Source organism: Apteryx mantelli, chromosome 17, assembly GCF_036417845.1.
Source record: "Apteryx mantelli isolate bAptMan1 chromosome 17, bAptMan1.hap1, whole genome shotgun sequence".
Taxonomy (NCBI): domain Eukaryota; kingdom Metazoa; phylum Chordata; class Aves; order Apterygiformes; family Apterygidae; genus Apteryx; species Apteryx mantelli.
In genome coordinates this window covers 17,239,897-17,262,446 of record NC_089994.1, presented here as the reverse complement: position 1 = coordinate 17,262,446, position 22,550 = coordinate 17,239,897, and the positions used below count along the sequence as shown (strand labels likewise).

Sequence of the window (22,550 nt, the reverse complement as noted above, 5' to 3'; positions counted from 1 at the left end):
GCAACGGTTCCCTGGCCGAGGCCGGAGCAAGTGTTGGGCTCAGCTGGGCGACAGGTGCCTCGGCGGGGGGCGGCACGCGAGACGGGAGCGCTGTGTTCCTGCCCGGCTGCGCGGGCCGCAGCATCCGCCTCTGGCCTCGGCCGGCCCTCGCTGGCACGGCGCCGTGTCCCGGCCTCCGAGCGGGGTGCGGCACAGCCGGGACCGTCCCCTTCGGCCAGGGACAGTCGCTCTCACTGTTTCTGGCTCTTCGGGCATTGCCAGGGAGGGACCCCATTGCACCCAATGGCTCCCCCATCACTGGCGGCCAAGCGACCCCCAGCCTTGGGCACACGGGAGCTGCGATGGGGCCAAACAGGCTCCTGAAGTCTCCCAGCAAAACATCCGCATCCCTCAGGCCAGGGGACTGCAGCCGGAAGGAGCCGGGGCTCCATCCTCCATGGCTTGGCACCCCAACACACGTGCCGAGGGGCGGCACGCCACCGTGGCCTGGGAGCGCAGCGGGAAGCCTCGCTCCCCGGGCTGAATCCTCCTTCCCGGCACGGCACCGTCCCGCGCGGCCGTCCTGCTGCCGACCGACTGACAAACGCAGGTGGGAGCGCTCCTGCAAGAGCAGCGGCGCGCGCCCGGGGTCGGTATCTCCCATGCGGGAGCCGCCGGGCCGCCCGGCGCGTCGGTAACCTTGAAACCCTCTGTGTCTCGCATGTCACGTCAGCCGCTGACAACAAGCTGCTATTCCAGATTAGCGAGAGAGGGACGGAGCAAGCCAGAGACAACAGAGCTGGGGGCGGCTGACTTACCTATCACAGCCAAAAGTGGGCATGGGGTTATTTTTAAACTGGAATGGGAGGTATTTATTGTTTCGGCCGGGGGAGAACGGAGGGACTGCCTCCGAGATTCCTCCTGCAGCAACACCAGCAGCTGTGCGAAGTCATGGTGAGTACCGAGCGCCCGAGGCTGCCGCGGGAAGAGGTGCCATCCATGGCGTTAGTTTTCTTTGCCAGGATAGTTTTAATGGGCAGGGAGCCACGGAGGCTCCAGAGATCCGAGGCCAGGATCCCTCCTGCTCTGGAAAAAGGTTGAACAAGCTGGGGAGCTTCTGGCCACAGTGGCAGCATCCCTGCTCCCTGCAGGGAAGAGCGGGGAGAAGCGGGAGCAGAGAGGTATCTCCCATGCTAGTGGCAGCCAGCAGAGCTTTCTAAACAGAACAAACCGCTTTGGGGTCCAAATGTCATCTTTTTTCTTCCCCTTCCTCTCTGCCGTGAGGGGGTAGTTCTGTCCCCCGAAACTCTCCCGCTGTTTCTTCTTGGCAGAAGCCCTCGGTTAGAAGGGAGAAGTTGCAGGAGTGTGTGCAACAGGAAAGACAGGATGATTGACAGGCCTAGCAAGGCAGCATAGCGAGCGAGTCTGTCCTCATCTCCTGTTTAAAAGACAAGTCAAGCCTCAGTGCAGGAGGAGACAGATTTTTTAATAAGCAAACGTTTGGCTTTGCTTGCCAAGTGATTCTCCAGCTCATCCTTCCTGTCACCTATTTGGCAAAATTCATCAGGAGAGCAAGGATGGAGCTGTAGTGTAAGCAGAAATCTGTACATCCCTCAGTGTCTCTGAGCACCGCATGTGCCCACAACTCCTGAGCAATGTGCTGGGAAACCACCAAGTGCCCAGGGACGACAGCACAGCAGGCACCAGCCTAGAGCTACCGTGAAGGACTTATGACTAAGAATAGGGTAGTTTCATGCTTTTATTCCACACTATAAAAAGACAGCGAGTTAGTGATACATACTTGAATCCCTGCAGGCACCCAAGAAAGCCAAGAAGAGGATTGAGGGTGCTAATTCCAACGTCTTCTCTATGTTCGAGCAGGCCCAGATCCAGGAATTCAAAGAGGTAGGTGGATTTCGTAGAAATGACCAAGGGTCCTTGACCCAGCATGACCTTCAGCGCAGCATGACACCGTGCTTTCAGATCAGGGGTGGCTGGTTTGCAACAAGAGGTGGCATGCCCATTTTTAAGTTGTTTTATTTTAAAAGTGAGAATAACGATTCAGAGACATTGTTAAATGTGGAATTGCCTCAAAGCTTCCTAGGAGCACGCACCCCGCAGAGGAGGGAATGACGGCACACACAGCTGGCAGCATCCGCGAGCGAGAGCAGGAACACATCACCCCAGCTAACTCCCACCCGCAGTGCAAGGAGCTCATCGTGACCTACCTCTTGCACAGCTGACACACGGCCATGTGTAGATCCCAATTACTGGGACAACTGGTCCCAGCTGGGGCAGTTGATGGCTCACGCTGCCCTCCCCAGCTCGTCCCATCCCAGTGCAAGGTGGCTCTGGCCACGGCCCAGGGTCTGCGTGGCATTAGGGTTTGGGCTGCCGTAGGAAGCCGTCACCCTGCACTGCCACTGCCAAAGGGCCAGAATTGCTGCTGGACGACTGCAGCAACTGTTGCTCCTTTGCTGAGTGAGGACTCCCACAGCCCCATCCCGTGCAGGACTCGAGGCCCTCTGTTCCCCTTGAAGGCGATGGGAGGAAGAGGAGGGTACTAAAGCCTTCACCAGGGCTGACAGCTCTCCCTCTCCCTGTGCTCCCTGTTCTTCCCAGGCATTCACCATCATGGATCAGAACCGAGACGGCTTCATCGACAAGGCGGATCTGAGAGACACGTTTGCCGCACTTGGTGAGTCCCCTGTTAGGAATCTCTCCTTCCCAAAAGCTTTGATGACAGTAAAACTATTAACTGAGAAATCACCCATGAGTCTCCATTTAAGCAGGCCCCAGTGGGTAAGTGGATCTCATGTCTGTTTTGCTGAAAACCTCCTGATCCCAAATCACTTCTATTAGATGAGCAGATCATACACGTGGTGTACCAGAGCAGCTCCCGTAGCAGCAGGTGTTTAATCCTATAGGTACCAGAGAGAACCAGCTTCTGGCTTATACGGAGCCAAATGTTCCCTTTGTTCTCTCATGCCAAAAAGCACCTTGCTGTACCCGTCCCACGGCATCCCTGGGTTCACAGGCTTTGTGGGGATTTTCAGGATTTGTGGAAAGCTGTGAAGTCGCAAGCTTGGCTTTCCCATCAGTGAGGCCAGCACGAACCAGTGATGGGTCTAGGGATTGCCAAAGACAACCACACCCCAGGTAAAAGGACGCAGGCACTCAGTCCTGTTTGGGTCTGACAGTCGTAGCCAGGAATGAATTCAGCTCACGACGTCCTAATGATTACAGCAGTTCACCTGAGAGCTGGGGGAACCCACAGCAATGGTGGCTTTGAGAGCAGGCTGGACAAATGCTTTCCACAGAGGACTGAAGCAGAGCTGATCCTGCCATGGGGCAGGGGAATGGACTAGCACAGCTCAGTCCTTTGCAGTCCTCTTATCTGTGATCCTGAAGCCTGAAGAAAACAGAGCCGGACATGTCCAGCCCATGCCATCCTCTGTCAGCACAGGATTCTCCCCTCCCCGCTCTTGCTACTGCTCTTGTCAGAGATGGTTCCCCCGGGCTGCAGCCTCTGCCGCTTCCCTCCGGCAGGGGAAAGACCTCCAGGGAAAGGCTTCCTATTTGTGTCTTTAGCCCCTCGATGCATGGAGCAGACCCTGGAGGTCTGCACACATTTGCAGCCTGACACCTGATTCACCTAACACTGCTCTCCCCTAGGACGTCTGAATGTAAAAAATGAGGAGATTGAAGAGATGATAAAGGAGGCGCCTGGACCAATTAACTTTACTGTGTTCCTGACCATGTTTGGAGAGAAACTCAAGGGTGAGAGGGAGCCCGGGGAGCAGAGGGAGGGCTCGGCGGGCACCCACACCATCTCCAGTTTCCTGCACCGCTTGGGCAAATTGCCCAACTCCTGGGGCCTCCACCACCCTTTCAGGTGAGACCTGGCTCCCATCACAGAGGCTCCTTGGAGACCTCAAATGGGAGCTGCTAAAGAAGGATGGGCAAAGGTTATTAAAATGCAGGTAATGCTGGTTGCAATACTACAGGGTGCAGAGTCCGAGAACAAGCCAGACTGGGTCAGAGCAAAGATGCCTCTGACTCAGTAACTCTCCCACACCAAAAGCAGATGCCTGCGGATGAGCACGAGATTCCTGTGGAATCATCTCCTTCAGTTTATCCCTCCACGTCCCTTAGCGCCAGCTTCTCCCAACAGCAGCACAGGGACCCCCGTACAGAGAGGCTTCAGTGGGACCATCACCTGCAACAAACCCTCTCCCCAGCAGCTCCAGTCCTCGTCCCAGAAACCCTAGACAGACCAACCTATGGTCTCCCCTCCTCCACTCCCCAAAACACAGCAGATAGGACAAAGTGCGTTACATACCTAGAGCAACCACCCCGCTGGAGAGGTCCCAGTGCCCAAATGTTTGTGCTGTCTTGCGACAGCAACAGTCCCAAAGGCAGGGCAGGGACTGCCTGTCAGAGACCTGGATCTCATCTGCTCTCACCCTCTCATGTGTTGGAGGATATGAGCGAGTCTACACGCCTCAGTTTCCCCGGCATTTAAAACAAACAAGAGGCTGCAATGCTGCTATCCTCACAAAAAGATGCGACAGCAGACCTTGCAATGCCTCAGAGCCTGCTGATGCTAACGGTGGTACCCAACGGTCACCCTGGCAAGGGAACTGGGTACAGTATGACTTTGACCTAACTGCCCTGGCCGCCTGCTCCCCCATATCACTTGTGAAGCTAGGCATGCAGCCTCCCTGCAGATCTCCGGGAGGCTATACGGCCCAAGATCCTACGCCCGGAGCTCTATAAATACACCCAAGAGATTAGATATATGCCGGATGCCAGGGCGGTGGTGACAGCCTGCTTCGCAGGCACGCTGTGACCGTACATCTGCTCCTCTCCATGCCATGACACACACTCAAGGCTCAGGCCGATGTGGGAGTCTGGTATTCCCACAGAACCCACCCGCAGCACAGCCTGCTGCTTCCCGTCCTGGCCGCACAGGAGCCGACTCTCCCGACCATCCGGCCCCCAGAGTTTCCTGCTGGAGGCTGCGGGAAGCAGAAGGCTCCGCCTGGCTTCTTCCTCCACCGCTTGTAACGGACGTGGTGTTGTCACCCCCAGGTGCCGACCCGGAGGAGACCATCCTGAACGCGTTCAAGGTGTTTGATCCAGAGGGCAAAGGCCTGAAATCCGCCTAGTAAGTGCAGAGGTGCTCGGGAGGGGAGGGAGGTGATCCGCACTGAGGCCTCCCTCATACTCACAATATCCTCTCTTATCTGCAGCATCAAAGAAATGCTGATGACACAGGGCGAGAGGTTTTCCCAGGAAGAGGTACAAGCTCCTTCCCACCCTTCCCCCCTTTCGCCAGCCTCCAGCCTCCCTCTGTCCCTGCCCATGCCCAAGCTGTGCTGGCTCCACTTCCCCTTCTGTATTGGGTCCTGCATCCTGTTTCACCTCGATTTCCCCTCTGAGACCTCACGGTGGGGTGGCAAAGCAGGCAAAATTACGTTTCCAAGGAATCCTCTGGGCTACTGAGCTAAATAACAGGGTGCTGTCAGAACCCACCGACCACTGCTCACCCTGCAGCAATCGAGCTGAGCAGGGCACAGGAGACCCGGGGTTTCTTTTCAAAGGGGGTTAGATGGGTCCCCAGCTCTTCTCCTGGCCCCAGACACAAAAACCTCCTGTGCCACGTTTTCACCTCCGGCCCTTTCCTGGCAGATCGATCAGATGTTCGCGGCCTTCCCTCCAGATGTCTCCGGCAACCTTGATTACAAAAACCTCGTCCACGTCATTACACACGGTGAAGAGAAGGACTAGCCCACTCTCACCCTCAGCACAGGGGTTGGCACCGTGGGACCACCTCTCTCTAGGTCATACCGGGGGTCTTTTTGCCCCCTCCGTCACCAGCTCCTCTCCTTGATCCCATCCTTGCCCAGCTCGCTGTGCTGCGGACCTGCCTGTCACGGGGAACACCAGTCTGAACGGCATCCACATTAAACTGCATTTTGGCTAGAGGAAATCCAGCTGCTGGTGTGAGCGGTGCTTGGGTTTGCGTGGTGACTGGTGTGGAGTGTCTGTGCATGGTGTGGCACATGTGGCAGCAGCGTGAGAGCTGCGATTACACTGTGCCTTCCCAGGGCAGGAGGAGGCTACAACGGCCCTGCTCTGCTGGCTGCCATGGCCCAGCTGGGAGCTCCTGGATCTGTCCATCCCAGCAGCACTGTCCTCCAGCTTCCCAGCCCTACTTCACACCACCCTTGCATGCCCTGGAGTGCCAGTGTCCTGCGATTTCCCAGCCTGGCCAAGCTCCCAGCCCTGAAAGCCTCTGCACATGAACAGCCGCTGCCTGTTTCACCTTGGGCTGTGACTAGCAGCCATCAGATCCCACCTGCCCAAGACTAGCACAGGTTTATCCCCTTCCACTAGGCAGCAGAGAGCTGTTGGCTTTCCCAGCTTCACTGGGAACGCTCAGCAAGTGCATTCATCCCCACCATGTCCTCCCCAGGCCCCTAGGAGCAGGCATGAAGCAGGACGGGGGCCTTGAGCCCCCCACCATGGTCCCCATCTCCATCCTAGCAGCCCTGCAAACCAAGGGCCCAGTTGCAGAAGCTCCCTCATGATGAACACACGTTGCGTTGTCCAGTGGGGAGAGCTGACCGTGGGGCAGGGGTGCACAGCCCTCAGGGCTTTCTACAGCCCACCTCCAACTGCCTCCAAGTGCTTTTTGGGTGCACAGTGTACATTAAGTGAGCTAAGCAAAACCAGTGCTGATTTACACCAGCTCTGGCCTCAGCATTCAGAAATGAGAGACAGTAACAGCCTGACAAGGGTAAAACAGAATCAGGGCCACCTCCAGCATCAACTGCCAAAGAACACAGTCACGGCCAAGCCCGCAGGGCCTGGCTTTCCCGCAGTTTTGCAAGGGGCAGAGACACAGCCAAACCCCAGCTCTCATCAGCACAACAACCCCCTCCTTCCTGGCCCGCGGTGCCGCTCAGTGCTCGCGGACTGCCAGGGAGCCGTGGGCCGCGTGGCTGCGGGAGAGCAGCTGTTCTCCACCCCCGGCCGCGGCTGCTGTCAGCCGTGGGTGAAGTGATGCCGCTACATCATCTGGGGAGCTGCTGAAGTGTGCAAAAGGCTTTGGGCTCCTTCCAGAGGGGAAGGGAACGGGAAGCCGCAACGGCCACGGCAGGAGGGGCACTGCCCGGGCGCAGAAGCAGAGCGGGAGCTAAGGAAGGGGCCTGTTTAATTCAGCACCGCCGGCTTTCACGCGTTGGCATCGCTCTTCGCCTTCTTGCCCTTGTCGGTGGCGTTGCTCCGCTCCTCCTGGCTCTCAAGAATCAGGCTGCGCAGGCTGTCGTGGTCCAACGGCTCCTCGACTGCCTCAACGACATGGCCGCCCCGCAGGGGCAATCACCACAGCGCAGCCACCGCGCGCCACCCGGCTCATATACCTGGCAGGGCGGGGCAGGCCGGGCCGGGATTGGCCGGGGAGGACAGGTGGCAGCCAGGGATTGGCCAGGGGCACAAGGTGGCCGTTGCGGATTGGCCAGCTGCATTGTCATGCCGACCCCCCGCCCTCCCACCCCCAGACTCACAGGTCTCGGTGCTCTCGGTGGCACGGTCGAAGCCGGGGGGCGGCGGGCAGAGCCGGGCCCGGTCCATGGTCTTGAGGAGCCCGGTGCCACCCAGGAGCGGGTTGGTGAAGGGCAGGGCGTCCTGCTCCCCCTCGGCCTCCGCCTCCGCCTCCGCGTAGCGCAGCACGGATGCCAGCAGCAGCAGCTCGTTGGTCTTCTTCTCTATGATATCTGCGCGGGGAGGTGAGGGACATCCTGCCATGGCCCACCACGGACCGCCGCTACCTGCCCTCACCCAGGTTTCTGGCAAAATCCACCCTGAGCCTGTATTCTGAGCACGGGGCGACACAGGCTAGCGCCAGCCAGTCAGACCTGATGCAAAATAAACAGGGCTCCACCAGGCAGAAGGTTGAAATGAGTCCAGAGTCGGTCCTTTGACCGCTAGGCAGCCTGTCCCGCTAGGTTGTCCCCACCATGACCTCGCTCTAGCACTGAATCCCCTACCCAGAGCCAAGATGAGGGCTTGGGCATCCACCAGGCCATTTGTCCTGTCAGGTTAGCTCAGTGTGAGCTAGCACCCCAGTTCCCATTAAGCAGGGGACACCGGTGCATGTGGGGCAGGGAAGAAAACTGGCTCAAATTCAAACACGGCGCAAGGGGCAGGCTGGGCATACAAGGCCCAGGCCACGTGGCAGGGGAAGGCGGGCAGCCCTGACGCACTGAAGAACTGCAGCAGGTTCAGATCCGTGATCTCCCCGTTCTCCCCCAGCTGCTCCTTTATCTTTGTGGCGTCGCAGTTCATCTCTTTGAACAGGAACTCGACAGCAGATTTGAGCTGGCCCAGGATTTTGCCGCTCTCTTTGCAGCTGTGTTCGTACTGGTTGGCTTCCTCAGTGGTTTTCCTTAGCTTTTCCTATCAGCAAAAGTTTCGCTAGGTATCACAGGAGCCCCCTGCCCTCTTCCCCCACCCTGGTGCTGGCCAGTTCCAGTCTGGACACTGGAGACACCCCAGGGGAGGCTGTGGGATGCTCCCATCCCTGCAGGGGAAAGCCCTTACGAAGGGGTTCCCCTAGCTCCCCGTGGCGCAGCCCAGGCCCCAGGCTCTGGAAGACTGGGGTTGGCAGGAGCCCTGCAGTGATCCTCTCACCGTACGCTAGGATTTCTCAGGCAACAGGGCTGCAAAGCCAATGCAGAGCCTTTTCTGCCTATGCCTCTCCAGCCTTTTGCCAGAGCAGAGTTGTCAGGACCAGCCTCCCTAGGACACATGCTGGGAAGGGCAGAGTCCTGCCATCTTGCACAGGGAAATCCCAGCCTCCCTACCTCTAACTCCTTCAGGATGTGAAGGTCACTGCTCTCTGCGTTGTCCTGATCCATCTCTAGGAGCATAATTTCATTCTGCATAAACACAAGCACATGGGGAGGTAGTGGCTAAACGTCAGACAGACATACGTAACAGAGGGTGCCAAGCAGCGGGGATAGACCCCACTTTGCACTGCCCTGGGATCAGCACAGCTTGAAAAGCTGGACCAGACCCTCACAGCGTGGCTCCATGGAGCAAGGCTGGTTTGCACCCACTTGGCAGTCACCTCCTGCAGATCGCCTCCAGATGACCAACCCGCCCTTTCCTCCCAGCCTGGGGACTGTTGCTCTGCCCTGGGAGCAGGGACACCAACTTGGGCCCTCTGGGAACCATTGTCCCCAGGCCAGGAGAGCAGGCCACGGCCCCAGGACAGGCAACGTTTCTTCTCACTCCAGCAGCCCCACAAGGCGGGGCTGTGGTGGTTCTCACGATCCTGGAGCTCCCTCTTTTGCAATATATCTGCCGGGTGCACGGTGGCAGCATTGAGACATTTTTAGCTCTGAGAAAGCAGCTTTCTGTCCATTGGAGTTATATTTTTGGCTACCCCTTTCCATTCTCCCAGTCACACCTGTGTGGTAGCCTGTGAGCTGGGCCCTGGTGTGGGTGATGATGCTGGACACCCAGAAGAGGAGAAGCCTACCCCAACCCAAAGATGCTAGCTGAGAAAAAGGAAACACAAGAGCCTCAGAGCAGGGCTGGAGCGGACCTGGAGGTTCCTGATCTTCCTCTGCAGCCTCTCCATCTCATTGTTCAGCTCAGTTGTGTAGCTGAAGTAGGCAAAATTCTTCTCCTCCTTTTCAATGAACTCCTTCACCAGTCGATCGATGTCCCCATTCTCTGCCAGCTCCAGCAGGCGCCTGTAAGCCACCTCCCGGCTCTCGAAGCTCTCACCTTGTCTCCGCTTTGCCCGCTGGACTGCCTTCAAGGCTGAGGGAGAGACGGAGATGCCAAGCTGTACCCTCTCCTTCATGCCAGACCCACTGCAGAGCCTTCACCTGTGGATGCTGTGGGGTTTGACAGGGGCTTGGGGCAGATGGGGAGTAGTGATTCCCCTAAAAACTCATCAAGGAGCTCACAGTCTGCACGGGAATGAGAAAAACACAGGGGAATCCCTCCCTGGGAGGAAAAGGAACCATGGTCTTCCTTAATGTGCATATGGGGCCAGTTCCCTGCCTCCCCTTTCCTGCCTCTCCCCCAAGTCCTCCTCAAGACACAAAGCGTTGTGTGGTCTCACTTGGTTATGGCTGTTCATCCTTTTCATTTGTAGGGAGAAGGGGGTTCATGGCCCTTAACTGAGGTTCTCCCTTCCCAGGGGCCTATGGACAGGGGAGATGTTGTGCCCCTGGATTGGGTGCTATAAACTGGTACAATCAGCCCTGCGGACTCCTGGCTTGCCGCCTCAGTTTCATGTAGTTTCTCTCATGTGATACCTTCTTCCTTTTTGGCCTGTTCCTTCAACTCAGAGCGATCCATAAATTTGATGAGCATGAAGGTTTTCAGCTTGGTCTCCTGGTCCAGAATACGCTCCCGCTCCTGCAGCTCGATGTTGTACTGGACAGTGTCTTTGCAGTGCCTTTCCTTCGTGGCTGAAGTCCTTGCCAGGGCCTCCACCCTATGCACAGAGAGCAGTTACACAGCACTAATACTAGCAAGTCCATCCTTTCTCCAACCATCCACGGGCACTCTCTCAGGCATTCACTGAGCGTGGATCCCACAGAGCACAACTCAGGACCGCTCTGACATGGGGCCTCCTGCATCACAGACAGTGCCTAGCGGATTTGGGGGATCCCATGGTTTGGCTGCTACAGTCTGCAGTTGTTCCCACCCCAAAGACCACCAGGGCCCAGGTGAGGTGTGTTGGGAGAAAGCAGCACAGCTATAAAGACCTGTATTCCTGACCGTCGCCATGCATCTCTGTGCCTGACCCAGCAAAGCCCCCACGATGCTGTGCACGTCAGTGAGCTCTGATCCAGACACAGCTCTGTTAGCCCAATACCAGCAGCAAGCTAATAGAGCTCTTGGTGGGATTTTCTACTCAGACACAGCACCCAACTGTGGCAGCCAGGCTCATTTGACTGGAGCTGGCTGGCCTCTGCACCAGCTCCCCCTTTCTCCAGGTATGTCTGCATCTCCCCACGCAAATCTAGGATCAGGTGGGACTCACAGGAAAGAGGCAGCCCCACAGAGCAATTTGCCCCATCCCAAGAGACATCTGAGATAGGTGGAATAAATCACTCCTCAGAGGTACAAGTGTCCCTCCACTGACTAGGCACCTAACCTTTAGACAGCACCCAGCTCTAGACAAGAGGGTGATGAACCCTCTCTCTGAAATTGCCCTTCACTGCTGAGTTTACCACAGAGGGTTCAAAAGGCCATGTACCGCTGCTCATAGGCTTGTGTGGACTGCTCAGTGACAATGTTCATCCTTCTGTTCTGCTGATCCAGCTTCTTGTGAAGGTTTAAGTAGAAGTTGTCCAAAATGGCTTTCTGGATTCGCAAGTTTTCAATCTCTCCTCGGAGCTTGGTATTGATAGACAGGATGGTATTGAAATGGACAGTGACCTGAGAAGAGGGAAGCAAAAGGTTTGTGGGTGGTACAGGACTAGTGAGCTCAGGCCTCTGTTGAAATACCTTGACCAGAACTAGGACAAACACAGCCCGAGAGATCTTAAGTAGGCCTTGTGCTATCCCCATCCCCAAGACAGGGGAGGCGCCCGCAGGTCAGGCCGATTGTGGCAGAGACCTGGCGTTAGCATCGTCCAAGGCAAGGTTGGCTTCAAACAGCTCTGTTTTGTCACTAAACAGGTGCGGACCTTCGGGCTTCTTGGCATGGTGCAAGCACTGCATTTGGGTCACCAGGCTTGAAGGAGCCTTTGAGATATTCTGGAAGCAATCAGGCCAAGGGAACATTCCGAACCCTTTGTGCAGCTTGTGTGGACCAAATGCATTTGCACTATTACCTTTTATCCTAATCCAAAAGCATTTTGCACACAGGCCCCAGCCTGGCACCCCACATGGTCTCCAAAGCTCTGCAAAATGTTTGCTTACGTGGTTTAGACGCATCTCCAGTGTCTGAATCTGCTTTTGCAGCCCTTTGCTACTGCTTGCATGCTTCACCTTCGCTGCTATCAGGTTTTGTCTTGTAATCTTTTTTTCCATTTCCATTATCTGCACACACACACAACACACACACACAAATTTAAAGCATAATCTTCACCCTTACAGTCTGGACTCATGTCAGGACACTTAGCCAAAGAAAATACCCTCTGTTGACCTGAACTACAGTAACCATGTCATTAATGAGATCATAGTTATAGAAACAGCTTAATCCCACAGGATCCCATTCTGTGGATGCAGAAACATAAACTGTAATGAGGAATCCCTTTATTTTCATGTCACCGAGGAAATGCATTTCTCCACCTCTGGAGAGAAATTCAGCAGGTGCTGAACAAGGCACAGCAGCGCTATGTGTAGAGTGGAAGGGGCAATGAAGAGGACTGTATGATAGTGGTTCTTGTGCTGGCCACGCACGGATCTGTATAGCCCTCCCTGGAACTGAGTGGAGGACAGTGTTTGCCAAAACTGGGGAGCTGCCAAAGGAAACAAATCCTCAAGAAGAATGAAGAAGGTGGAGAACCGTGAAACTGGGGCCAGGTGGGAGAGCTATGACTCAGTCAAGAGATCCTGAAGTCATTGACTGAAAGCTAACCCCCTTGTGGAAAGCTCTACAGCATTCCTAGCAACTGTGGACTACCTGAGCATGTTCCCTTACTGCTGTCATGGGCGACTTGTTCAGAGCAGAAGCTACATGGATCTGTCACTTCTGCAGCACTGGGCTTTCCTTGGCCTCCCACCCCACCACGGACCAGACCCAACCAGGCTCTCCTTGGGAGAAGTGATGGGCTATCCCTCTGATGTGTCGCTACTCCTTTATTTGCCATGTCTCAGGCACATTTAGGAAGCACTGCTACATGTTCCATTTTTACCCCTCTTTCAGGAGCAACGAACGTTCAGAGAAAAGCGCAGGGATGCTGCACAACCCCAGGCAGGTGTGTGCTTTTAAACAGGAGCTGTACAGAGCCGTAAGATGACAACGCTTAGAGTCAGATCCTACTTTCCTGGCCGGTGCTGCTGACTTGAATGGGAGCCTAGCCTAGCAATGGGAATCTTTGTCATGTGTCTTTTGCTAGGATGTAGTGTTATATTCCAAGGCCTGAATTAAATGTGTTTTACATATTGGAGTTTCAGCCATAGCATTCACCTGCAAAGGGACCACATACAGGCACAATACTTTCTTGTCACTTTAACTTTTTAGTTCAGGGCTTTGATTTACTCCGAGTCTTTCATGACAATAGTTGGAGAAATGAAGGTACTATCCATGGCATTGTATTATCAAGGATCACAACAGGGTAGAACGTGTATCAGCAGTTTGCAGCGCAGTCCCATACCCTCTTTAACCCTGTTGGGGAACACCCGCGTTGCTGCTTGTACAAGAAACCCTACCGATTGCCTTGGTATTACTCAGGTAAGATTTACTAAGATATGTGATGGGGTAGGTAACCCTTTTGAAATGCTGTATGATGTGCATTTATAGAGACATGTGGAACTGTTTTTCCTCCTCAGCTGCAAACTGAAAAGGCCAGACTATAGTCACACCAGGATAGAGAGCTGCTCACTCTGTGGCTCTGCTGTGCTATATCATGCTCAGTCGGGGAATGGTTCAGATACTCTTACCTTTTTGTCCAGGTCAGCTAACATGTCTTTTCTGGCTCTAATCAGAGAATCATAGTGATCTTTGGTCCGCAAAAGGAATTTAAACTCCGTACGATTTCTGTCATCCAGCATCAAATTTCTTGGGGACTTGATATGGCTCAGCATTAATGACATCTCTTTGTGTTCTTGTTTCAGTGAATTTATTTCTTTCCTGTAGAAATAGAACGATAAAGGACATTTAGCACATTCTGCCTGCACAGCCAGGGCAGGTTCTTACCCCTTCCCATCTCGGTGTCAGAGTCCCCCAAAGATCTCAGCTTGGAGGAACTTTCCAATCACAGTGGAGCCGGCTGAAGCTGCACTCACTCCTGACTGTACATTCGGTGCTTCAAGTTGGCTCCAAAAGATTTCCTGCTTTCTGCCAATATCCGAAACCGTTGCTGCAGTTTCCCGAGCTCTGCCTCAGCCATCTTTTCTTTCTCTTTTGCAGTGAAGTCTGAAACTGTCTTCCTCAAAGAGGACCCTCTCCACCGCTGCAGAAAGAGAGAGTCTGATCACTTAAGAAAACACAAAGCGCAGTTGTAGACAATCGGTCTGGACCCAAGTACCTGGAGTGTGTTAAAGACATCACCACCTCCAGCTGTTTACTGCACACATAGCTATTTGTTACTATCTTCAGCTCTTTGCTACTACCCAAGATGTTCATGACCACCCACACTAACAAACTCTGTGAGCACTTCTGATCCGCTTCAGAGCAAAGTCTAGTGGGTACTTTCGGTTCTTAGGTAACCCACTCCCCACGCTACAGCTACTCTCCAGGGCAAGGTGCATTAACACCAGCTGAAATCGGCACATGTTCATCACACCAATTCCACAGCAGGGTGCACACCTCCAGCGGCAGGGCAGGGCAGGCGACTGGGAGTAGTCGCCTCTCATATCACCCAGCATGACTGGGAGGCCGCGTGAGTCAGAACCCTAAATTGCCCTTGTGGGTCATGCAAACGAGCCCAGCTGACTTTGCCCAGAAGCAGAGCAGGAATGCACACAGTCCCACCCCTGGGAAGGTAACTTCTAGCCAAAAAAATAACCAGTGAGGGTTGAAGCTGTGGCAGCTAGATCCACAACAGGATGCTCGTGTCCTGAGCTAACCCATATTCCTTAGCCCTTCCTCCCCCAGCACCCAAATCGCAGGACATGGTCCCATTCCCAGTATGGGACGGCAGACAGATTCAGTCCCCAAAGCATCACAACACCTTGCTGGCAAAAGGCAGAGACAGAAAGCCTGGCTCCCCTTGCGCTGTCCAGGTGGCATTTACTTCTGCAGGTAATCCTGTCCCCACTGCAGAGCCTCTGTGGTGCTTCTGACACCACTGCTGGGCAAGTTCAGGTTTGGATTGTGTTTTGGTTTTTACCTTTGAACCCTTCATTTTTTCCGGCTAATCCAGCTGTTTGCTCTGCAAACGCCAAGAGTCGGGAACAAGAGAGCCTCTGCAGGGCCAGGCCTGGTTTTGAGGGGGAAAAATGAAATCTGGTTAAGGAGATGATGTGGTTGGATCAACAGATCTCATGGGCCAGCTCAGGGCTGTGGCCGCATCTCCCTGCCCGGCCCTAAACACCCGCTCATACGTTTGGCACATGAGGAAATAATCACAGATGGCTGCATGATGAATAAAAGGAGAGCATTTGTAGTGATGTCATCGCGAAACATGTTCCTCTTATCGAGTTTATAAGCAGGGGAAGAACAGATGGTTTGAGCTATTCCAACCCGTTTAGTACCTGGGTTTCCATAGAAATTCTAGCAAGGCCCGGCACTCCCGGAGCGTGGCGCCACCAGCGGGCAAAGCCCCGGGGAGCACCCAGCATGGGGCCATCAGCCCGTGCGACGGAGACCTGCTCTCTCCAGCAGGGAGCTGGCATCGGTCCCCGTCCTGCCGCAGCCAGGGAGATCCCGAGGGCTGACTCCCGCAGCCCTACCATGCACCTCGCGCCCAACCGGAGAGCGGCCACCGCGTGCCCGGCTGCCAGTCCCGTGGCAAGCACAGCCCCTCGCGGGCTCAAACCCATCCCGTGCCACGTTAGTGCTGGGAGCGCGCCGGACGGGAGGCTGCGGGGTCCGCATCCGGGGAGGAAGGGCCCTGCGGGTCCGCTCCGGCGATGCGACGGCGCCCGGGGCTGCACGCGGGGGCACTGCCGAGGATGGGAAGGAGGGAGGAAGGAGACCTCGGCACGGCCGGTCCTGCGCTCACCTGAGCCTGTCCCGGGTGGCGAGTGTCCCTGGCCTGGTTGCCGCGGCGGCGCCGTGGGATCCAGCCTCACGCGGGATCCAGCCCCACCGCTGGGGTGCCCGCGCACCATCTTCTTCCACCACCCACCACTGCCCCCACAGGAGCCCTAGGAGCCCACACCACCTTGACCTAAGGGGGTTATATGTCCCCAAAAATAGCCCTGAGACAGGTGCTCTGATGTCTCTCTGGTCGTGCATCCACCGCAGGGGAAACCCTCATTTCACCCACTCCCCCTTTCCTCGGCAAGGTCCAAATCCATCCCAATAACCTTGGGCATGGAGGCTTTCGCTCAGACCCGAGAGCAGCAGCCGGGGTCCTGCTTCACCGGGGCGCAGCTGTCCACAGGCAGCCCCGAGGCCACCGCTCCCTTGCCCTGCTCCTGGCCCCTTTGCCAGCTCCCCGTGGTTCCCAGCCGGTTTCCATCCCTGCCAGTTTTTCCCATGGAGAGCCAGCAATCATCACGTCGCTGCCAGTTGGCCTCCCCCCGGGAATAAGCAAGCTCGGAGCAGCATCCGGATACCCGCAAGGCTCCATCCACCATGGCCAAGAGCAGCAAACGACTTGTGTCGCCTGCTCCCCACGGCCGCTAGACCCCGGGGATGGAGCAGCGAGAGGTGCCTATTCCCAGAGCCAGTACAGGGGGCTAATTTGGGATTCGCGCCTGCTTCTCCCCTTTCCAGGCAGGGCTGAGTCATGATCCCTTCCCCATAGGATGGAGAGCACGACCAGTGCCTTCCAGGGGTTGCCGAGAGGGCTGGTTCGCTCGGGCGCGGATTTGGGATCCCCAGAGGGCAGACGGGTGCCGCAGCGCTGGCGGCTGCAGGTGCAGAGCATCGTGGCGGCCGCGCGTTGTAGCCCTGGTGTCGCTTATTTGGCGCCAGGCTGGGGGGGAACAGGGAGCCAGCGAAGGCGAGCAAAGGGTGCTCGCGTCCCCATTCGCACGGCTGCAGCGAGACCGTTAGTTCAAGGAGACGCGTAAAATCCCCGAACAGCTCATCGCTCTTGAGACTGCGCCTCCCAGTTATCCCGGAGACTTCGATGAGCTAACAAGGCAGCCATCGAGTTTCAGGCTAATTCACGGCCAGACGGGCTCTGAGGATGCATTTAATTGGAAATGATTTTCCCAGAAGAAAGCAGAACGTGGCATTAGATAAGAAAATCACGACCGAGGGCAGAGCAAAGCTGCGAAGGCACCCGAGCCCACCCAGCCCTTCCTCCCCCATGGGTCCTGCTGGTGCCCCGGGAAGCTAGATGTGCTTTTTGTGCCGGTTTCCCGTGATCGACAGCTCCGTGGGATAATAACTACAACTTCTCCAGGGATCAGGTTGTCACTCAGTCTCGGCGGTCCTGACTGTGTTATATTGCAGCTCCTTTCCCTCCGGTTTCTTTGCTCTTTACCCTCAGCAGAAACAGGGTCAAATCTCAGGTTCAGCATAAAGGTAGAGCCATAGGGATGGACAAAATCTTTTCTAGAGAAGATACAGTGGGGCAGCTCAACCACTGTTGCAGAGAGCCTGGTTTCCCTTGGTTTGGGCTGGCTACACAGCAAATAGTCCAGCCTCAAAATACAAGCGGTATTGTCCATCCTCTGCGTTCCTTCTCCATGGACCAATTCTCAATTGTTTAGCCATGAACAAGTCAGTAAATTAAACTATTGACGAGGAAACTGTTTTGGTAGAGTCTGTGTCTGTTGCACTCATTGCAGAAGCATTTATTTTACTAAAGGGGACTTTTTTCACCCAAACAATGCTCAACTGTCAAACACACTCTGAGTAAGTGTGACTACATCGTCTGGATGGACCTTCAGGCTGGGGCCGAGCACAATGGTAATCAGAGCAGGAAAAGATACAGGAACATTTGAATCCAGCAGATCTCTATCTTCTGGGAGAAACAGAAGAAGAGTGACTTTCTTTGCAATTTTCATCATTTTAACCAATCTTCTTCAATTTAATAGATACACTTAAGGTTGATTGACATAGAGGAATTATTCCTTCAGCTGCAGATTTTGGGTCTAATTAAAATTGCTTGTGCTATTTTAAGGGCCAAATTCTGATCTGTGCAACCAGAGTAAATTCTCCTTGCTTTCAGCAGTGTTTCTTCAGATTCCCCCCATTTCACCCAGTCCAGTAAAACGGCATCTGCAGGGAGCTCTGACCCAGCAGAGCTGGGCTGGTTCTGATCTGCACTCACCTACCTGCGAGCATCTCAGCGACATCAAAGAAAATCACTGGGGTAAGCGAGAGAATCAGGCCCGTATTTTCATGCAAATGTAATACATTCATGTTACTTAATCCCTATTTATAACAAATCCAGAACTTAATTCTACTTAACCCGTCTTCAGTGTTTGACACATGAAATCTGTGAGTCAGAAGACTATATATGGAACTGTCAAAACTTTTTTTCCCCCCTCAAAAAGCCTGGATTAAATCATAATCAAACTCCCGTCAGCTCCAGCAGCTTCGCTGGGAGGAGCAGGAAGATGCTGACAACTGCTAAGGTACTTCGTGACGGCGAAAAATCTTCCAGCCAGGAGTCTGATGGCAAAACCTTAGAGGTCTTGAATTCAGGCAGGTACATGGTCCATCTTTGCAGAGATGTTGTGCTGGGGACTTGTAGCAATTCCCTGGCCTCGTGGTCTCACCAGGGTGTCCGGCTTTACAAAACCTTTGCTTGGGAACAGGCTCTCATGAGCACAGTCTCCACCGAGGTTTTATTTCATTCCTCCAGGGAATGGTTATCGCTGTATGCACATGAACTACGCAGGCCTCCAATGGGCAAGTGCAGCTTTGGTCCTAGAAGCGTGCGACTGCTTGAGAGTTGTAGATCTGCAGCCTTTTACAACAGACCTGAATATTGCACTGTGTGTTTCTTATGGAAAAGGTGTCTTTCAAAACGTATGCCATCCGCTCCTCAAACGCTGAGCTGTTTTATCGCAGCACGATGTTCCTGTGCAGCACTTCTCGCTGCCTGCCCTGCCTTGGCAAGCACCCTTCCATGGGAGGAGGCTCTGATGCTAAGCATTTGACACAACAGTACAAACATCTGATACTGTTTTCCTTATTTAACACCTAAAACAGAAATCTCAAGCAAGACAGGAGCCGGATATGCCAGGCTCTCTGCAAGCATGCAGAAAGACACCCTTCTTAAAAATAACAAGCACATATCCATCATGAGAGATGACCAAATAGCCCAACAGCAGCTAGTTTTCACCTCTCGCTATGTTCTCCCACGACTGCAGCAGCAGCAATGGCCTCTAGGTAGCAGGACTGGGATAGACGCTTCTCCATACAACCACATGGCTCCAAGTTTTAAGCATAATTTGTACTAAGTAAGGGGGGGGGGCTGCTGTTCCTTGCACAGCTGTTATCCCTCTTCACTCAAAGAGCAAATCGTCATCATAATCTACAGATGGGTTTCTTCTGAACTGCTGACACCAAGCAAAATGTGGTTTCCAGCAGCGAACTGACTCCTTCACAGCATTACTCAGTGTTTTTAAAGGGTCATTTTAGGTTCCCCAGGCCTCGACTTTGGAAAAGCAAAACTCCCTTCTGCCGCAGGATCAGCCCCTCGAGCTGAACCTAGTCACAGGGATTTGCTTCATCCCTCTGTGCTAGCACAGAAACGTCCTTGCGGCAGGTACACCGTGCTGACTTACTGCCCAAAGCCTGCCGCCGCGGTGGGAGAGCGCAGCACCAAAATAGCTGAGGACATGCTGCCTGAACCAGCGCTGACTCAAAGCAGTAAAAGACCTCCCAAAATGTCACTGGCCTTAGGGCCAAACCTGGTGAAGCAGTAGCGAGCGCTCACGTGCTGCAGGAAGATTTCTGCTGAAGAAACGGAGCAGAGCAGGTGTCAGAGGGCTCGAGGACAGAGCAGTTTGCAAAAGCTGCTCTCACCCGGCGCCTCGCCTGCCCGGGAACGGTACTCTCTCCTGGAGACTTTTTTGCCTGTGATTTCGGCAGAGCTGTGCAAAGTGGCAATCTCAGCTATTTCCAATTAAACATTGCTGACTATAATCCCGTGAAATGCTCTTGCTCAAGACTAAGAATACCTTAGTAGTCGAACGCGCTCTGGAAGTGACTTAAAGCAACTGAGAATTTGCCTGTGTAGGATCACTCAGGGAAACTATTCCGAATTAACATTCAAAGGCAATTAATTAAGCTATGAACATTCTGCATCAGAACTGGAATTGCTTTCCTTCGGTTTATCTTATTTTGCTTTCCTCTTCCAAATCAAATGAAGGCCAATTGATTTCTTGGGAGGACATCAGCACAGAAAAGTGCACGGCCAAACGCCAGCAAACGGCCCGGGGGGATTAGCAGGGCTTCCCCTGCCCGCGCATCAGCGCCACAGCAAAGCAGGGCTCCTTCGGCACAGAGCTCGCTGCGGGGAAGCTCATCCCCGCAAAACCGCTCGCAGTCTTTTGGTTTGATTTAGGACGTGTCTCCTCCTAATTACCCCGTCTCGGTCCTTCCATTTTTCCGAAGCAGCGTTTCGGCGCCGCTCGCTCCGAGAATAGCCGCTCTCGCAGCCTGCTGCCGGCATCTCACCTCGTTTCCGCAGCAGGAACAGGCTGTTCTGAACAGCCTGGTCCCTTTGCCGTTTATCCGAGCTGGCTGCGTTCGCTGTTTGTCACCACGCACTCAGCAACTTGACTTTTGCAAGATCGCAGCTAGCGGCTGCCTCCCGTCAGCCGTCGTTCCGTGCCCCTCGCCGCCGGTCCGAGGCTTTGAGCGGGGCAGGAGCTGATTTTCCGAACCGGCACTTGTTACTCAAGAGCTGATTTAAATTAAAGCTTTAAAAAGAAAATCCCAAGGGTACGGGCTGCGTGTTTCTCTGGACAGTGTAACTCTGAAGCACTTCCCAAGGAAATGCAGAGGTAACGCTAATGGAAGCTGGATTATAATCAGGCCTGCTGGGTTTCCCGCCCGGGGTGACGGACAGAGTCCATCCGCCGTCCTGCCGCTGCCCCCCGGCCTGAGCCGGGCCGGGTGTCCAGGCGCGGTGGCCCCACAGGGAGAAGAGCATCCTCTCCTCGGCCGCGGGCGACCAGCGCCCTGTGCACGCCGGTGCCGGCAGGCGAAGGCCGGGAGCAAAGCCGGGGGGGCGGGATGCTGCAGGGCCGGGGAGGCCGCCGTCCCCGCACCGTCCCCGCACCGTCCCTGCACTGTCCCCGCGCTGTCCCACCTGGATGGGCTGCGGGAAGAAGAGCAGGAGGCAGCGGAGCTGCGCCGGTTGCTTGGCAACTCCAATGCACATCTCCATCCTGCCGGAAAACATCTCTTTCAGCAGCTCCGGCCGGCTTCGCACGCGGAGGATCGGGCCTGGCTCGTCGGGTGATTTTAAGGGAGAACGTGCAGTGCCCGGAGCCGATGTGGGCGCAGAAACACCGCCGGGCGTGGGCTGCCCTGGGGGCCCGGCTGTGGCACGAGGAGGAGGAGGAGGAGGAGGATGCAGGGCTCCACGGGGCTCAGGGCTCCCGCAGGACCGCACCAGCCCTGCTCAGGGACCCCGCTGCTCTGCATCATCCATTCCCCGGCAGAAGACGAGGGTTTCTCCGCATCCCCGCTGCGGCGGGCAGCGCTGCCCCTCTCCCCTCCGCAGGCGGCCCCTGCACGGGGCTCGGGCACGAGCGGCAGCGCCGGCGGGGAAGGAGCGAGCCAAAACGCGCGTCGACCCGCTCAGCCCTTGGGCACTGCGGGAGCCGAGCGCTGCGCTCGGAGCTGGTGACCGGGCGAATTTTCTCAAGGAAAACAAAATGGTCTCAGCCCGAAAAGGCTTTTTCTCTGCTGGATCTTTTGCTAGGAATTCTGGCTGGAATTTTCCTCTTGGCTAAGCTGACACAACCCTTCCACTTCAGTGTGGGAGGAGAATTCGGCCCGCTGATACCGCACGCCAAGTTTAGATGGGGATAATGATACGCTGTTCGGGTTTCTATAGATTCCCAGGTCACTTTGCAAACATGAATTAATCTTGACAACGCAGCTGAAAGGAAATGAAGTTTCGCATTGTTCCTGATTTAACAGGAGGGAAACCGAGACACGGGGAGCAGGCGCGTTCCCGCACGGCTGCGCGTAAGAGGAGCGGGGAGGGCCGGCAGCGGAGCGGGCCCTGGAAGCCCTGCCGGCTCTCGCGGCACTCCATCGCAGGCCGGCCCACACAAAGCAGGGCTGCAGCATCATTTTACACCAGCCCAAAATGTAACTCTATCTTATATTTAGCTACCGGCTTCTGTAAAGGGACGTTATATAACAGCCCTCAAGCGTGGCATTTTATAATTTACCAGCTCAATTTGTGCTGTTTCTAGAAACCCGCCCATGCAGTTTGTTCTCCGGCTCTGCGCAGAGCCCTCTCCCGTTTCTCTCTGAGCCGGCAAAATATTTCCCCGGGCACTCATCCGCGCTTTAAAACCACGCCGCGCGCTCCCCCCAGCCCCGCTCCGCCGCGCCGGCTCCTGGCCTCAGCGCTGTCGTCAGCTCCGATTGCGCCGCCGAACCTTCGCTCCTGCAAGAGCCGGGAGGAGGCGGCCGAAGGCGCCGCTCTCGGTGCGCTGCCCCTTCGCCCGTCAGGCACCGGCCGGGCTGGGAAGGATCCTGCCTTCCCTCCTCGCCCGGAAAAAATCGGTGTCCCCAAAGCCGGGGTGATGCTCTGCAGCCGCCC

At 55.4% G+C, this 22,550-nt stretch overlaps 2 protein-coding genes across 2 annotated transcripts; one reads left to right on the top strand and one right to left on the bottom strand.

Annotated features, from left to right (window-relative positions):
• The first annotated feature begins 818 nt into the window (after positions 1-818).
• MYL2 (myosin light chain 2) lies at positions 819-5,964 on the top strand. Its single transcript, XM_013956185.2, is given in 8 exon segments — positions 819-875; positions 877-933; positions 1,795-1,884; positions 2,602-2,677; positions 3,655-3,759; positions 5,074-5,149; positions 5,235-5,283; positions 5,674-5,964. Coding segments are annotated over 8 exon segments (609 nt in total). The 3' UTR covers positions 5,773-5,964.
• A 1,257-nt stretch (positions 5,965-7,221) lies between these two features.
• Positions 7,222-21,155, bottom strand: CCDC63 (coiled-coil domain containing 63). The gene is made up of 11 exons (XM_067307345.1): positions 21,078-21,155; positions 13,972-14,138; positions 13,627-13,816; positions 11,941-12,060; positions 11,273-11,454; positions 10,323-10,504; positions 9,599-9,819; positions 8,853-8,927; positions 8,253-8,445; positions 7,554-7,763; positions 7,222-7,367 (listed from the first exon to the last, which is right to left on the bottom strand). The coding sequence occupies exons 1-11, from the start codon at positions 21,153-21,155 to the stop codon at positions 7,222-7,224; spliced, it is 1,764 nt and encodes a 587-aa protein (XP_067163446.1).
• Positions 21,156-22,550: the final 1,395 nt, after the last annotated feature.